This window comes from Eumetopias jubatus, unplaced genomic scaffold, assembly GCF_037043125.1.
Source record: "Eumetopias jubatus isolate StellerSeaLion01/CBP00866 unplaced genomic scaffold, mEumJub1_p1.0 scaffold_5, whole genome shotgun sequence".
Taxonomy (NCBI): Eukaryota; Metazoa; Chordata; class Mammalia; order Carnivora; family Otariidae; genus Eumetopias; species Eumetopias jubatus.
This window is the reverse complement of record NW_028274811.1, coordinates 29,433,747-29,451,170: the sequence shown is the minus strand read 5'-3', so window position 1 is coordinate 29,451,170 and position 17,424 is coordinate 29,433,747. Positions and strand designations below refer to the sequence as shown.

At 55.2% G+C, this 17,424-nt stretch overlaps 1 protein-coding gene across 2 annotated transcripts in view; it reads right to left on the bottom strand.

Moving 5' to 3' along the window:
* Positions 1–237: 237 nt before the first annotated feature.
* Positions 238–17,424, bottom strand: part of TGFBI (transforming growth factor beta induced) — a 37,865-nt gene continuing 20,678 nt past the window's right edge. For both annotated transcript variants that reach the window (XM_028103717.2, XM_028103716.2), the window contains exons 4-17: positions 16,552–16,712; positions 16,092–16,256; positions 15,686–15,832; positions 13,495–13,636; positions 10,542–10,754; positions 9,574–9,711; positions 8,898–9,043; positions 7,884–8,020; positions 7,002–7,132; positions 4,458–4,582; positions 3,112–3,214; positions 2,455–2,534; positions 1,370–1,394; positions 238–868 (exon numbers count right to left, since the gene is read on the bottom strand). In XM_028103717.2, coding sequence (XP_027959518.1) covers positions 828–868; positions 1,370–1,394; positions 2,455–2,534; positions 3,112–3,214; positions 4,458–4,582; positions 7,002–7,132; positions 7,884–8,020; positions 8,898–9,043; positions 9,574–9,711; positions 10,542–10,754; positions 13,495–13,636; positions 15,686–15,832; positions 16,092–16,256; positions 16,552–16,712 — 1,754 coding nt within the window. In that variant the 3' untranslated portion in view covers positions 238–827. The remainder of the gene's footprint in view (positions 869–1,369; positions 1,395–2,454; positions 2,535–3,111; positions 3,215–4,457; positions 4,583–7,001; positions 7,133–7,883; positions 8,021–8,897; positions 9,044–9,573; positions 9,712–10,541; positions 10,755–13,494; positions 13,637–15,685; positions 15,833–16,091; positions 16,257–16,551; positions 16,713–17,424) is intronic.

Genomic DNA, 17,424 nt, shown 5'->3' with positions numbered 1-17,424 from the left:
GAGCACAGAGGACTCCAGCCCCCAGGGCCCATGGAGGCTGAAAGGAAAGTGAGTTCAACAAAGACGGAGCATGTCCCACAGATGGTCCCCTCGGGGCTCCTTGCCATGCTGCTCCTGGCTGCAGTCTCGGTAGGAAGGACCAGCACAGCCCCAAGAAACAGACAGCATCCCCCCACCGCCAGCGCCCCCTGCGAATACCCAGGCCAGGCCATCACGCAGTTCCCGTCCACACAGGCATACATTTCTTTGGTTTTATTATTACAAACACACGATGGCTCTGCCACACCTGGGAAATCCTGGGCTCGGCATGCTCTACCTACCCTCCCTTTTCTACCCGGACAGGGCCACCAAGAAGCGTCCAAGCCACACGCAGGCACAGAGCAGTTCAACCCATAGCTTATAATGATGCCATTTCTCCAGTTGTAAAAGAGCTTTACAAGAACTGTGTCAGAATCCCCGCCCCCATCATGCTAGACTGCCCGATTCGTGTTTGGTGAGTGCCACAAAACTTCAGCCCCCCTTTCCAGAGCACTTGGCATGGGTGGGAAATTCCATGTTCGGGACAGGTCCTTTTTAGGAGCGACTATCAGGCAGTGATATCCAGGTCTCCGCATGCAGTGGGTTAACAGCCATGTTTGGGGGGGAAACCAAATAAAAGGACATCTCCTTCCCTCCTCCCTCCACCCACCCAGGGCTCAGATCTCATTCCGGTGCAGCCCAAGCACACTGAAGTGTGACATTTGGTTTCAAAAACATTCAGTCTCTTTGGTAAACTCAGAGAAAGTGGTGGTGAGCTGCCGAAGTGCGTTCTTCCCGCATCCTCTGCGCTAATGCTTCATCCTCTCTAGTAACCGCTGATACACGGGGGCTGGAAGAGAGAGGTTTCAAGGTGAAGAGGAATCGGGCCACCCTGTATCTGTCTAGGACACCATCAGAGTCACGAGGGCAGGGCCCGCGGCCCCCTCCCACCACTCCCCTGCCCCCTACAGGTGCTTTTTGGTTTGGGAGACTTCCTGTCTTAATGATACAACAAAGATCATGATGTCTCACTCCATGATGTAACAGGAACTGGGATTTCCTCCATCCACCAGCTTCGAACCAAGCCACTGTATGCTTCTGCCAAGTCACCGTGCAATATTCCCAGGTTCCCAAAGCCCCAAACTCACAGCAACCTTAAAAGGTTGGTACTCTTACTATCTCCACCTTATAGCGAAGGGAATTGGGTATTCTGTGTCTGACCCCAAAGGCCATGCTTGTTTTATTGCACCATGATGTTGTGATCTATATACAGCAGAGGGCAGGTTTGGGCCTGCCTGGGGGAAGGGCCCAAGCACACATACAAAGGGCTTTAAACCCAGGCCAGACTCACCTAGTTTCACAGAGGTCTGGGCGGCCTGAAAGAAAACACCAAGTGTCAGGTTTCTAGTGAAAGTTGTACCTGCCCCTGCTCACGGCAGTGGCTTTGCCCACGGCCACCCCAGAAAAAAATGCTGGGGGTGAGGAAGAAGAAGGGGGACATGTAACTGCTGGGTCCTAGGGAGCCCCTCAGTTGGTCATGGCAGCCCCAAGCGAAGTGTAAGCCCCAACCAAGTGGAGTCTGGGGTAGATATTCCTGGGAGACCCCAGAGTCAGGCTTCCACTGAGTCCACAGCCTAGAGCTTGGGGAGCTGGGACGGCACAGCAGGTGGCCCTCAAGTGTAGGAGCTCAAGGCCAAGAACCCTCCTCAAGGGGCACAAAGGAAACCCCTCTATCCAAAAGTAAAGGACATACTCCAGCTCCAAGACTCTGGGTAAGAACTACCTCCAGCAGCCTCTTCTCTTCAAACGCAAACTTTCTATAAGGTGCCCAGGTTCCCAAGAGGCTCCACCTCATGCGAAGCAGCAAAGGAGCCTGAGTGGGGCTTCTAGGCCCCGGGGCAAGCCGGGGAGCAGGAAGAGAAGTGCAGGAAGAATCAGAGAGGTTCTAAGGGGAAAGCAGAGCAGAGGCGAGGAAGGGAGAGATGCCCCCCCGCCCCCACACCTGCCCTGTATCCAGGACCCACACCACTGCCTTGAAGAGCCCCAGCATTCCCCAAGACGGGCCATGTCATGAAAAACAGAGGGTGACTTAGAGGCCCAGGCTCAGGCCCGGCAAGGCCACAGTAAGGCAAATTTGGGATGCGCTGCCTTCCTTGGACAGATGGATTCCAGAGCTTTATCTGTCCTCACCAGCAGTGGCTTCCTCATGGAATGAGGCTCAGAGGCCTTGGTTTAAAGGCCTGGGTTTTTGCTCACAAAGGAAGTGGGGGCTGCCTGGGTTCTTTCCCCAGAACTCCACTCAGGCTGGCACTGAGGATAGCTGCATGGCAGTGGGGAAAGTTTCACGGGAGCCCTGGGAGTGCTGCCAAGGAAGACTGGGCCCAGGCAGAGGACCCAAGGCTGCTCAGGCCACGGGCAAACCTAGCAGCATCTTACCCTGGAATATGCTGACGCCTGTTTGAAGATTTCAAGGGCAGAGTCTGCAAGTTCATCCCCTCGCTCCTGAGGTCTGTTGGCTGGAGACGAAAGAAAATGCAACATTGGTGAGAGCGAAATTCCTAGCATGGCATTCACAGCAAGCACGACCGAGGGGCACTGTTGTGCCTGCTGGCTCACATTCTCCCATGAATTTTTCCTTCGTAACTTTTCCTAACTCACGGTGGAATTTGGCCCATGGGGAAAGAAGGCAAAAAAAGGTGAATGCACAGTGCAGGCAGCGGCTGGACTCAAGTTCAACCCTGCTGGAGGTAAAGAGAACTCCCATGAGGCGCGATGCTGTCAGATGTGTGCTCGGAGCCACGTTCACCGCATCCACGTGTGACAAGTAAGTGGGCCATGTCTGAGTGGGGCTTAGACAGGCAATTCAGCAAAAAGAAATGTGTCCTTGAGTTTCTGGTGTAGCGCATTTAAAACCAACAGTTCCTAATTCACTTTTCAATCGGCCACAGCGACGCTGTCCATAAAGGCTCAGATGGCATGTTGCGCACTATTCTTATCTTTGCATCGAACAGTTTTCCCATCAAGCACCGACTGCTGTGCATGGAGAAGGGTCAGCTGCAGGCTGAGCGGGGCTGGGATACTTTAGGGCCTTACCTGGAGGCTGCAGGACACTGGAGATGGCATAGACCACCCCATTGGTGGCCATGATGTCAGCTTCCGCAACCAGCTCCTTATTGACATTCACTACGTTGTTTTTCTGGGAGAAAAAGAGACGATATAGACCATATGTATCTTACTCACTCAGTAAGTGTTTACTGAGCACTTCCAGAGGCCAGATACTGGGTTAGGTGTGAGGGAAACGCTGGGGAACGGAACGGCCCCCGCCAGCCACACGCCTTTAGCCCGGTGGACGCCTTCTAACGCCGGCGGGTGGCTCAGTGCGGTGTCATCTACGGAAGAGCCTCGCGCACCTCTCACTTCGTCCTTACAGCAGTGTGTGCTAAAGAGGCGGTGTCATTGCCCCACTTAGCAGAAGAGGAAACCGAGACCCAGGACAGGCCCGGTGCCTCCTTTAGTGGGTGGGATGGCGGGGAACAGAAGCCAGGCTTCCAGCCCCGGGTGTAGGGCTCCTTCCACTTGTCCTCAGCGGCCCGCCTTTCTCACAGGAAGTGCACCCAGGCGTCTACCTCAGTCCTTCCCGAACGGCTCATGGATCAGACCCAAGGGGGAAGGGGGGACGGACGCCTGTGATGGGACCCCAACACCCAAAACTAGAAGTCAACAAGTCATCACATTCTGGCTCCCTCCGTGCTTCCTCAGGCTCCAGAAGGAAAGCGATATGCAAAGGGATGGCTGAAGGTCAGGAGAGAGGAGCCCCGAGCAGAGGCTGAGCCAGCCACATTCTGGAAGAGTGGTGGCTCCACAGGGGAGCCCCGGGAGCCTGGCCAGTGCAGCCAGGAGGCCACGGCAGCTTCACTGAGCTCAGTTGCCTGTCTGTTCTCTCTCTTCAGTGAGGGAATCCCCCGAGGCAGCTTCAAAGCGGAATGTGTGTCCTCAAGGTGCAGAGCAAGGGAAGGCTCACAGACCACGCCTCTGCAGAAAAAGCCTCGTGGGATGGTCTGGCTCATGGTGGAGCTCGGTGAGCCCCAGATTTGAAGGGATGGGGTAGGAAGGGGACTGGGGATCGATCCCTCAAGCTGCATGAGTAATTGCCTATCATCTCCTTAAGGGAAGGAAGATCTAACGGCCTCTCCCCCACACCAGTCAGATGCTTGATTCCCCAGCAAATCTGGAAGTTCTTATTCGTGTCTAACCACAATCTCGCCTCATTTCCCCAAGACCCTTTCCTCTTTTCTGTCTTTGGACAGAATGCACTCAGAGATGCAAGGTGCATCTTCAAGACTGTGTGTGAGTGTCTAACACTGGCCCGGAGGCTGAGAGGTGCCCTGGAACCCCAGTGGCAGTACATGGCTGGCCTTTTAGTTCTTAGGCACACTCACTGAGCTGACTTCCAGCTTGTCCCCCTGGAGAGACTTCAGCCGCACCAGGGCCCCGATGCCCCCGCTGACCAGGATCTCATCGCCAATGTGGTATTTCAGGATGTTGGCCAGCTCTTTGGCATTGCCTGCAGGTTTGTGGCAAAGAAAGGAGAGCAGAGTTCATCGCAAGGCTGGTAACTGGCATGGTCGAGAAGGGCCGAGACGGGGATGCAAGTGGTGATGCCTGAGACGGAGAACCCCCCCCCCTGCCCCCCGCCGACCAGGTGAGCAGCACACAGCAGGTGCGCTCAGCCCTCTGACCTGGAGCCTGCAGGAGAGGCTCAGGGGATGGAGGCCCGTGTCTGCCTCTACAGTCGGGGGACTGCTAGGTTAAGCAAGAGCTCTCTGTGCTGCCGAGAAGGAGTTAATCCATACTCCTCTGTGAGCATGACTCATTTTTCCATGAGCTAAATATTTGCTTGGAAAGCCAGGAACCTTTCCAGCACCAGCATCTGGGACATTTCATCAGCAGCGTGGCTCCTGATGGTTATAACACAGTAGTGAAATATTTACACGTTCTGCCCTCAAATGCATATTCTGGGGCGGCCGTTTCCTGCAGGGAGAGCTTAAAAGAGTCAACAGCTGCCATCTGGGGGGGGGGGTTGGGCAGCCGATGAGGTCAGGGCTGAGGGGGGCACTCCCTCCGCAGCATCCCGCTCGTCACGTCTGGGCATTCCTTCCAGCCCACACCAGCTTCTCCACCGACTGGGGAGAGCATCCGATTGCTCATAAAGGTGCCCAGGCATTTTCCAAATGGAGTGTGGGAGGCGATTCTTAAAGCCACCGGCCGTGCTCTCATCCGTCATGCGCCCTCCACCCCGCCCTGTGCTCACATTCCCAGTCAAGCGGCTAGATAGCCCCAGGGCTTCTGGATGACTATTTCTAGCCTTTCGACACGGAGAATGGAGGAAGTTTTAAAGCTTTCTGGAGAGTTCACTTGGGTACAGACAAATCCACATTAGTGCCACGGGATGGAGCCACCAGGTACCAAGTAGTTTCCAAACATCCACAACTTGGAGGATGGGAATTCCCATTCCACAGAAATCCTGCCTGGAAGTGCTGAGCCACGCCAGCCCCCAGGGTGCCAGAGGGCTCCCTCTGCCAAGACGTCTAATACCCGGATTGACCTCTTACACCTGGCCAGCCCCCCATCTCCCAGGAGCGCTGGGGGCTACTCCTGCCTGCAGGCCTGGCCGAGGGTGCGTTTGGGAGACTTGGCCCAAGCCTCCCCCGACCTGTACAACTGAAAACGAGAGGGAAACTGAGAAGGCTCAAGGCCATCTGGGGAATATTCCACTCCTGCTGGATGGGGCGGGGGGGGGGGGGGGGAAATGGAAAGTTTATGTTCAGAATGAACATACGTCAGCATCAAAGACACAGCATTCGCTTGGCTATAAAGAATATTCAACAAGACACAAATTCAGCCCACAGCTGCCTGCAGCCTGAACTTTCTGAATAGAAAATTCCTTCCTGCTCTGGAGCGGGAAGGAAGGTGTAGATGATGCGGGCCCCAAGGTGTGGCCAAGGTCCTTCCTCCTCCCCTATTTTCTCTTCCCTGCCCCTCCTCCTCCTCAGGCCCACCTTTTTGTGAGCATGGAAGTGTGGGTCACAGGCGAGCACCAGAGCTCAACGCTGCACCCCCGCCCCCACTCCCCATCACGGCAGCCAAAACTGGGGGAGGATGTGTGCCCGGCACTGCAAGCAACACCTCACTTACTCCACACAACACACAGCAAGGCACTCTCATTTTTCTAAGGGGAACACTGAGGCTCAGAGAGGTTAAACAACTTGCTAGAGGTCACTCAGCCGGTGAACGCCAGAGCCAAGAACTGAAACTGCTTTTAGGTCATCCAGGAGTCCAAGCCCTTAACCACTGGGATTCTCTCTCAAACATCCTCCGCTAAATTTCTCAGGGCCAGGAATAGCTCCTCGGTAAAGCTTTTGCCCTGAGAGACATTTCACACAGGTAAAATGGCTTCATTGTCGCTGTCCTCATAGGTCCTCATGGGGAAGACATGGCTCAGGGACGGGGCTGGTTGTTCCGCACTCCATGCCTCTCTACTCTTCTCAGCCTTGTGTAGTACCCGGGGAGACTGACCACTGTGAAGCACATCACCCGGCCTCCTTTGCCCCCGTCTCATAGCTGACAGGGGGCCCACGCAATGGGCCTGTGCGAGGACAGTGAGGCTAAGGGAGGCCTGGCCCCCTGGCCTTGGTTCTGCCAGCAGGCGCCTGAGGCTCTGGCCCCTCCTCCGAGCTCCGGTTCTCCCTGTCCACTTCTCAGCACGGCCTCCCCATCCCCTGGCCTGTGGTGGGAAATACTTTTCCCCGGGTGCCATCATCCTTTGCTGGTCCCTTACTCCTGCCCACACTTCTAGAAACAGTCTCCTCGTTAAGTTCCTTTCAGTCAAACCCTGGGTAACATGCCCCCCCCTTTCCTGCTGGTCCCCTGACCGCTCTAGTCACGTTAGAAACCATGCAAAATAGACTTCGCTTGGTCTTTACCCAAGAGTTTGTTCAGCTCTTCCTGTGGCATGGCTTGGAAGGCCTCATTCGTAGGAGCAAAGACTGTGTAGACCCCTTCCCTGTTGAGCACCTCCGTCAGCCCGGCAGACTGGATGGCGGCCACCAGCATGCTGGGGAGATGCACAGAGAAAATGTCACCTGCCTGTGGCGGGGAGAGGGTGCCCACCTTCCCAAATACCTCCCCACTGCGGGTAGGTGGAGCCCAGAGCTAGAATTCACACCCCTTGCTGGTTTTCACCCCCTGATCATGCACAAAGAGGGAAGATTCCAGTCTGCATCTTCTCTCCATAAATGCTCAGCTCTGTCAAATAGCCAGAGGTCAGAGGCCACAGGGGGAAGGAGGAAGGAAGGGGCCAAGCCATCAGACCCCGGGGATGTGATTCAGGGGAGTGCAGAATGTGGGGGGTCTCCCAGGGATGAGCGAGAAGTCAGAAATGGAGAGAGAGGGGCAAGACAACAAAGTGACACAGGGAGCCCGAGAAGGAGCAGCAAGGAGTCTTCAGGGGCCCTAAGGAGATATTGTGCAGACTGAGACTCATCCCACACTCAAAACCAGGTGCTCTCGGCTTACATGGACTTTAAGATGACAGCGTGGTATCTTTCTTGCACTTCATATGAAAATGCAGCCCCCTCCCTGTTCCCAAGGATGTGGGGATTACAGTCCCAGAAATAACCCTTCTTCTCAACATAAGCTTCCAGCATGACCCCCACCCCAGATCCCCAGCATGGAAGGTCACCAGGGCACTGCCAGTGTTAACTGGACCCCTGAGGAAGCGGGGAGCTTGACAGACAGCTGAGACCCAGCATCCTGACCCGGCGGGACCACTTGGCAGAAATCTTCCCTGGGATGAGGCTGGTTACCTGAAGCGATTGTCCCCCTTCAGGATGTCCATGACAGTCCCCATTGGGGGGGTGAGCATTCGGTCCATGGTAAAGAGTGTCCCATACCTCCCCCTCTTGTCATGGGCGGCAATGCAGCTGTTCTCGATGCACAGGCTCTGTGCCAAAGAGGGGCAGACACAGGACAGGTCACCTACCTGTAGGCGGGCCTCCTGATCCGCTCAGGGCACACACTGGTGTCTTCATCCACAAAGATCAGTGACTATACACTGGAGTGGGTCATTACAACTAGGATAAAATGTTGTGTTTTCTCCAGGAAAGGAAAAATAAAAATAGTGTTCCCTAAGGAGAAAGGGCCATTGGGCCCCACTAGAGTTAGAGAGAGGCCCCATGATGAGACTATCCCATTACATGCGAGGTTCATCGACAATGATCAAATCAATAGATCAACTCTACTGGCTTATTTGTTTAACAGATGACAACCATCTTTAGTTAATAGTACTGGCTGGTCCCAAGGAATGGCTGTGTTGTATTGTGCTTTCTGGTTGATATTCCAGAGTAACTATTAGGTTTGAAGACAGAAAAGGACAGGAGAAGAGAGAAGAGAACCTTTTGGACCAGGGAGAGCTGTGCTTCAGTTCAGAGGACTTGTCTTTGCATAAGGTAAGGATTCAAAATCTCCATCCCTTCTGCCCTGTTAATCACGCTGAGCTCGACGTGGATCGCTGCCTACCTACCGGCTCAAAAAGCTGTGTGGTATATTCCCAAAGGCCTCCAGCAAAGGAGATTCTAATCCCTCTGCAGGATCCCATTTCAAATCAGATTTCCAGAAATCCCTTCCTTTCTTACTAGAAACCAGTTCTCAGGCAAGCTTCTGCTTATTGAAGATTTATATATAAGATATAAAGATATAAAGATATACATAATAGCTAGCTATCTATCTATCTATCTATCTATCTATAGATTTCACTAATACAGTTTCCAATTCTTAGAGCTGAGACAAAGAAAGAGCATGATTTAGGAGCCAGAACTTACATTGCGATAAACAAAAACTCTCAGTTTTTTGCCACCCAGAGTGTCCAGGGTCTGCCCATGATACAGATACTTGGAGGCTAGCTGGTCTTTAACCATGTGATTCAGAAGCAAATTCTTTGTATATGCATCAATGTTAGGGGTTCCATCTGCAAGAGAAGGTGTGGTCAGGTCCAGAGGCCCGCTCCAGAAAGAAAGACAATGAGAGACAAATGCGTTTGGAAATGGGGGATTGAGAAATCCAGTGAGGCTGCCAATATTCCTTAACATCTGGCATCTTCTGCAAATCAACCAAACAAAAGAAGGTCTAGATAACCGAGGGCATCTGGAGTTTTGCCCGTGGAGGGAGGGAGTCACGGACACCACTCGGCCCCCTCCTCCACCTTCCCTGCAGCCAAGGCTCAGCTGTACCCTCACTCTGACCTCCTGTCTACCACATGAGCAGTTGATTCTGCAAATAAAAAGGCAAGAGAGCGCTCTGCTCTCCGGCCAGGGGCAAACTCTTGAGTTCTGAGGACCAGACCCCCGAATGCATTCTCTGCTCTGCCAAAGGATACAGCAGAGCCCCTGGGGTTTTGGTTGAGCCGGGTGGAAGTGCTAATGTTCCACGGGGTGCTGTCCATCAGGGAGGGTGCCGTGGAGGTGACCGGCTCCCAGGGGGCTGCCTTCACCACGTTACCTTTGAATACGGAATTCAGGGGGGCCAAGAGGGTCAACCGCTCCTTTCCGGAGAGATGAGTGCCGAGGCCAGCCTGTCTGAAAAGGTCAACGGCTGTGGAAACATCAGACTCTGCAGCCAACTCAAACAGCGTCTTGGCTGCAAGGAAAGAGAATGCAGGTTCAAAAGTTACAAGTGCTGTTTTCATTTATCCTCCGTCCACCCCACAGCATGACGCACACCAGCACGAATGTCATCTCATGAGTCAACGGCCCTCTCAGCCCCGCTGGGGCACGCCGGGCTCGTGTCATCGGGCCACCAGGCCCCCAGGCCTCCCTGGGCAGGGGAGAGAGGTGAGGCTCCGGAGGCAGAGGTTGGCCTCTGTCCCCGCCCCCGGTCAGGGCGCCTTCTAAGGCCTGTGGCAAGGCAGCGCCATCTGCGTGGTGGCTTGAGGAGCAGGTAATGCCAGCAACCACACCCACAGAAACTTGTCTTCCGGTCTGGTTTTCTCCTGTGAAACTGCTTCACTCCTGCGCAAGTGACCTCCTTGGAATTCCAGAATGAGGCTAGCCTGCTGAATGAAGCCCAAGCCAAAGCCTACTCAGTCACTTCTCCCAGGGTCCCTGCGATGCTTGGGCACCATCTAGAAGGCAGATGCTCAGAGGTCAGCAAATGGCCCTCTGTCCCCAACCAGAGCAGGCAGATCTCCTGAATGGCTTCTGCGACTGAGTCGCTCCCTCCCCAGCCCCCCTCAACAGCTCTCCACTGCCTCCAAAGTGATGCGTAGACTCCCAGGCCTGCAGCTCAAGATTCTTCACAGTCTGGCTGCAACCTGCCAGGGGCCCAGGCCCCCTCTCCGGAGAGGCTGTGAGCTGGGTGCAGGCAAGGAAATGGCCCCCAAGGTCCCTGAATTCCCCAAGGGCCCCCACCATGGATGGCAGAGGGGCCAGCAGGCCTGGCAGGATCATGGCCCCAGAGGCCTGGCTCACCTGAGTCTGGGATGAGCAGCTCATCGATGAAGTGGATCACACCATTGGTGGCCAGGATGTCTTTATTGGAGATGATGGCCTTCCCGTTGATGGTGAGCATGTCCCCACTGCAGCCCACCTCCAGCGTAGTGCCCTCCAGGGTCTCCATGGACATCCCTGCCACGATGGCTTCTGCACACATGGCCGACTTCAAGATGTGGTTGTTGAGCAGGTCTGGGGTCGAAGAGGACACAGGTCAAGGCTGATCTCAGAGGCCAGCTCGCAGCCTCCAGGGCCGTGAGGATTCTATTCTCTCTGACGCTGACCTTCAGATGAGGCTGGGGCACCGTGCACCCCGGGGCCTCCTTTCCTCCTGCTGCTGCCCCCTGACATGGGCCACGCTCAGCAGGCAGACTACCTGAGTCTGAATCCCAGCTCAGCCTCCTACACGCTGTGGGACCCTGGGCAAGGCATGGGGCCTCTGGGAGCCTCAGCTTCCTCCTCAGGCAGAGATAAGCCTAGCATTCATCTCCTGGGGATGGTGTAAGGAGAACATGAAGCTCAGAATGTTAAGCACCCAGCACAGTGCCCGACAACAGGGTAAACGCCCAACAAATATTAGTGACTAGCTTATTAGCACCTCAACTTGAGATTGAATTCTCTTACGAGTACCTGAACCTCAAAATGAGTTTACCCTGGGATTTTTTATCTACTGACCTTCTAGAAAAGTATAAAATGTAGGAGGGAAAGACAGAAACTACAGCAAATGAGAGTTCTAGATTGTTTGCACATTTTACCTGTTTTTGTTCATTTTACCCAAGGGTCCACTAGCTGCCAGGATCTTTCTTCGGGCTGGGGAAGGGTAATCAATAAGACATGGTCTTTGCTACTCCCTTCACCCCACCCGTAAATCATAAATAGAATCATTTATTTCCTTGTCCAAGTGGCCTTCAGGGACAGGGCAGAGGTTGGGGGTCCTGAAGAAGCTGCAAGGAGCAGCAGGGGGGGATGTGACCCCAGCCAGGCAGGGCAGGTTCCCGGATGGCCGCTCCCCAAGGTCACCAGGGCCCTTTGTCCTACAGCCTCACCGCAGGGGCAAGTTTCAATCTGTGCAGAGTGTGGGAACCCAAACTGCACTGTCACGGACAGGAGGAAGCTTGGAGGGCCTGCAGAGGCACGGGGCTCCCGCAGGGGTCTCAGGGGACTTGAAAGCCATTCAGCTGGCAGGAAGAGAAAGGACAGCCAGGCTGCCATGGGAACGAGGTCTCGGGGATTTAGCTTCTAAGGGAAGGAAAGTGAAGGCTGGGTGGGGAAAGGGTAACCTGCTAGGGCCATGGGGAGGGAGAGCAAGGCCAGGGCTGGAAGCCAGTCTTCAAATAAGGCAAGCCAGCCTAAGGCTGCTGCTTGCCTGTCTGCCAAGCCACTAGAAACGGCTGAGCCTCTCAGGCTGGCCTCCTGTCTCTCTGCCTTTGAGCCAGCCAGCTACAGCCCGGCACTGAGGGCCTGTGCTTCCAGCACACGGGCTACCAGGCAGGAAAAGGCCGATGTGCACAAGGAATAAATTAGGGCTATCTTTTTCTTACATCAAGACTTCTGATATCTTCAAAGATGAGAATGTGCTCTGTGCAAAACTGGTTTTAGGGCGCCTGGGTGGCTCAGTTGGTTAAGCATCTGCCTTTGGCTCAGGTTATGATCCTGGAGTCCCAGGATCAAGTCCCACATTGGGCTCCCTGCTCGGTGGGAAGCCTGCTTCTCCCTCTGACCTTCCCCCTTCATGTGCTCTCTCTCTCTCTCACTGTCTCTCTCTCTAATAAATAAATAAATAAAATCTTAAAAACCAAACAAACAAACTGGTTTTAGGGAGAATACAGCTCTAAAAAGAAAGTTCAGTATGCTGACATGCGCCCAAGCCTCAGCTCCTTCAGGAAGCCTCGGGACCCCTTTGGCTGCATGTGCCCCAGCCCCACCCCCATGCCCACCACCGTAGGGGCATCTGTGTCATAGTGCTCACCACTTCAGATCCCATGACCTATTTTTAATCCCAACCAGGCTTAAGCTTCCTTGAAGACAAGTCTGTACCATGTTCCCTTTTGGAGCCTCGGTTCCTGCCACAGGCCAGGCACAGAGGCGCTGCAACATCTGGACACAAGAGATCCCCATCTGTGCTTTCAGAAATGTGCCCTTGCCAGCCCTGCGTGGCTGCAGGGAGAACATTTTACATTTATCAGGCATCTGAAATGCAGTAGGTATTCCAGATCGTACATTATGAAGGTGGGTTTAATAGCCTCCAAAGAAATGAAGTCATCCCTGGATTGTATTTGGGAGGAATAAGTATGTTTGGGGTCCACAGGGGACCAGGGGGCTACTCCTCTCTGCAGGAGACTCAGGGGTCAGTGGCCAAGCCCGGCCTTTGCTCCCTTCCCCTCTCATACATGCTGGGTCCTTCCCTCTCCTCCAGCAATAATCAATGCACCCCTAACCAAGCAGCTCATTGAGGAGGCATGGAAGGACCCAGCTATGAAGGGTCAAGGGTCGACTGTAACCGGTTATTAACTGTAACTTTGGGTTATCCATGAGGTCCCTGGCCAGACGGGAAGAGTTCAAGGGTCAGCACGCTGGCCCCATTCCAGGGACGCCAGGCCCTGCCATCTCCTCGCCACTCCTCCAAGCTGCTGCCTGCTTGGCAGCCTTGCTCTGGCTTGGGGAGCATCTTTAGCTCCTCCTGCATCTGGCCGGCACCTGCTCTGGACCTCCGGCCCTGCCTTGCTCCTCAGCACAGCTGCTGCTAGACAAAGGCTGCTGCGTGCTCTCCTTGCCCCTCTGACCAGGGCTCTGCTCTGGCCTCTGCAGGGCCACGGCCAGGTGAGGCGATGAGACAGGACGGCAGGCGGCATGTCTGTCTCGTACAAGAGCAGGCCTCGGGCTCAGTCTGGCTGCTCCGGTGAGGCAGCAGCAGGAGCTGAGGGGTACTCACCTCTCAGGGCTTCTGGGTCACCCAGGATCCTGTTCAGGGTTTCAGCGGGGATCTTCTCGAAGGCCTCATTGGTAGGGGCCAAGAGCGTGAACTGGCCGTCACCTTCAAGCACGGTGTTGAGCCCGGATGCGGCCACGGCAGCCTGCAGCGGGGGGAAGAGAATGAAGGGTTCCCTGAAGGCTCTGGGATGCTCTGCAGACGGCCTCGCCAGGCCTCCCCCAAAGGCTCCAGACTCTTGTAGAACCCAGGATGAGAGGACAAGAAACCAAAGCTCACCTCCCACCTTGGTCTCCGGGGACCTTGCCAGGCCTGAGCGCCCACCACTCTGGTCATCTCTCAATTACTTCCCGTGCCTTTGGCCTTCCCGCCCCCAGGCTGCACCATTCCCTCTGCCCTTCCTCCTTCCTTTGCTTCTCTCACTCCTGTCCCTTCACTGGGACTTGACTACAGTGTCGCTTCTCTAAGTAGACAACGTGGTGTTGCCCCCGTGACCACCCCTCCCACCTGCCACTGCCCGCCAGATGAAAATGAGTCTGTTGTACTGTATTTTCACAGCTTGCGTCCTCCTCGTGTTATACTTAAATAGCTCCTGCCAATGCTACCTGTGTGAGCTCCAGGAGCGGAAGGATCGCATCACCCGTTTCTATAGAGCAGCCCCCGAGGGTCTTCTAAAAGCAGAAAGGGGCTCCTGCTGCCCCAGGGACAGGGACACACCCCCCTGCCCAGTCTGCGGCCCCGCAGGGGCCGCCCCCACCTCACACTCTAGCTGTGCAGGTCTTCATTCTGGTCCTGCCCACCTCCCTCTTGCTGTTCTTACTCCTGAGCCTTCGCTCTTGCTCTCCCCTCAGCCTGCTGTGCTCTGACCCCTGCATTTCATGTAGCTGGCCATTTTCATCCTTCAGTCCTCAGATCCAAAGTCACCTCTTCCAGAGAGACCTTCCCTGACCACCTGGTGCCAACTGGCCCCCTCGGCTCACCACTCCCTGACTTCACGATGCCCAGCCCTGTCCACGGCTACCTCGTGTGCATCTGGTCTGTCTTCCCAGGAAGAACAGAAGTGCCACGGAGGACAGAAATTTGTCTGTCTCGTTCACCTCTATACCCCCGGCACGTAGAACAATACCTGGTAGGGAGCAGGTGTTAGTACGTATGTATTAGCGGAAGGAAAGACGGGTGTTTAGGGAGACCCAAAGGGGGGGAGGAGACGAGGGAGCGTTTGTCAAGCCCACACAGTAAGAGCGGGTCGCTCAGTGTGGGTCAACTGCTGTTAATCAAGAGGTGCCACCAACTTTGTGGGGACATCATTCCTTCGCAGACCCCGGACCACAAGGTGACCCAGAAGGAAAGCAGGGGAAGAGCTTAGAGAGGAGGGTCCCCCGCAGAGCCACTTCCTGAGGCCACCTCCGTGCCAGTCCAGCCCAAGGGTGTCTGTCGCTCTGTGTTGGGGATCTCCAGGGGAGGAACCATCCCACACCCCTTTGGTACCCTTTGTGGTCAGGAAGTTCTCCTTGAATCAGGGCGAAAACCCTGACGGCGCAGCCTGTGTTCACTTCCTCTGAGCAGCCCCTGCCAAGAGCAATGCCTGCTTGCTGCTCCAGTTCAAAGACAAACGCCTGCGGGGCAGGGCCGAAGGAATGGTATTCTGCGGCCATGGAGCAGGCAGAAGCCTGGGCAGAAGTCAAACCCGGACTTCCGTGGCCTCTCTGCTGGTCTGGGCTCCAAGGAAACATGGGGATGGCTGAAGCAGGGGGCCCCTGGCAGAGACATGCGGTCCAGAAGATGGTGAAGCCTGACATTATTCTAGTCCCGTATATGGGAACTGGCCCCCGGGGGGAAGGGCCCTCTCACCTCTGGGGTCCACGGTGCAGGCCCAGGCAGCCCAGGGCTCCAAGGGACCCACCGTGCTGCAGCTGCAGACTACTGAACTTTCCAGGGGAGTCACAAAAGGACAGCTTTACAAAGGAGAGGACGGGTAGAGGGAATTTCCCAGCAGAGAATTAGGATGTTTCAATGTGGTCAAGCTCAGTGTCTGATGAGTGGACCCTCCACGTTCATGGGCTCTTAGAAGAACTTGCTCTACACCCACTAAATGCCCATGAAGCATTTAGCTTCTGCTGCAGAAGAAGGCCCTTTTGAGAGGGGGTGTGTCCCCAGGCCAGCCGCCCCCCCCCCCCCCACGGCAGTCCCTCACCCGAAGGGTCTCGAAGGTGTCTTCGATCTCGATGATCTGCTGGATGTTGTTGGTGACGGTGGAGATGACCTTATCAATGAGGTGCACCACACCGTTGGTGGCGTGGTGGTCGGCTTTCAGCAGCCGAGCGCAGTTCACGGTCACGATCTGTCCAGAGAAGAAAGGCAGATGAGCGGTTCACCTACCAGAGGCGCAGGCTCGAAGCCCCAGCAAAGGAAAACAGTGCAGCACCTGGGTTCCACAGCTGTGGAACCAAAGGGTCTAGGGAGAAGCAGTGCCAGAGGCGGGGGTGACCTCCAGCATACCTAACCCGCAGAACGAAACCCCAGAGACCAGCTCCATGTGCAGCCCGGGCGTGGGCTCAGGGTGGACACAGGGTAGTGCTGTGTCACTGGGGACTCCCTACCCCGTTGGGATAGTGGTGGATTTGGATGCCCGAATTCTGGTACATGGAGGTGAGGGCCATGCCGTGTTTCAGCTCATCTGTCAGGACCCGTCTGTTGACCATGTGGTAGCGAAGGGCATTGAGCAGCTCGATGTTGACATTGCTCACCAGGGAGTCCAGCACTTCCTAGAAAGAAGGCCAGAGCAGCAGTTAGGGGGCTGCAGACCACAAAGGGCAAGAGGTGGCTTCTTGCTACCCTGGGGAAGGTGCTCTGGAAACCAAGGATGCCTCCTCCATGACCACCAAAGTCTGTCTGCTCAGTTGGACAGGGTGGGGCCCGCACCGGAAGCCGTCTAGTGGGGTATATTTTAACTCAAGCTCCCCGACTTCATCTGAGGGCTCAAGGAAAGTTTCCTGCGACAGTGGGAAGTCACCAGAGGCTGCCCACCAGCCACCCCTCAGGGAAGTAAGGTCATCTCACGGCTGGCAAGGAAGCCCAAGCCTCGTTGCTCGGAGCGAAGATGGTGAAGCTGCCGGGCCCTTCCATCTCGGGTCTCAGCTTCTCCGTGCGGTCCGTGTACAGCTGAGTAGTGGTGGACCCAACGACACCCAGGGTCTCGTAAAGGTTTGAGAGAGGCAGGGCTGCAGGGGCAGAGGGCAGAGGAGGGACGGACCCGTGGGGCCCACCGCAACCAGACCACATCTTCCCTGGTCTGCAGAGACTGCGGTACCTCTGCAGGACAGGGATGTGGGAAAGCACAGGGACGGCCACCACGGGCCAGCCTAAAGCCTACTCCTTAATTTTTTTTTTTTTAAATATTTTATTTATTTATTTGACAGGGAGAGACCAAGCACAAGCAGGGGGAGCAGCAGAGAGAGAGGGAGAAGCAGGCTCCCTGCCGAGCAGGGAGCCCAATGCGGGACTCGATCCCAGGACCATGAGACCATGACCTGAGCCGAAGGCAGACGCCCAACTGACTGAGCCACCCAGGCGCCCTTGTCACATACTCCTTAAAGCAGCTCTGGAGGTCCAACACCTCCTTGCTCAGATTCTATTAACTGGTCATTTTTCATCATTTTAGCCACAGGAAAATGAAGCTTCTGTTCACATTTAAACATTTGTTTATTTATCTGAGAAAGAGAGAAAGAGAGAGTGCAAGCAGGGGGAGGGGCAGAGAGGATCCCAAGCAGACTCCCCTGAGCGCTCAACGCTCGCTCTCAGGGCCCTGAGATCATGACCCGAGCTGAAATCAAGAGTCAGATGCTTAACCGACTGAGCCACCCAGGCGCCCCGGCTCATAGACATTTACATAATAGCAGTAGGAATATACACCCAAAATAGATATCCTCGTTA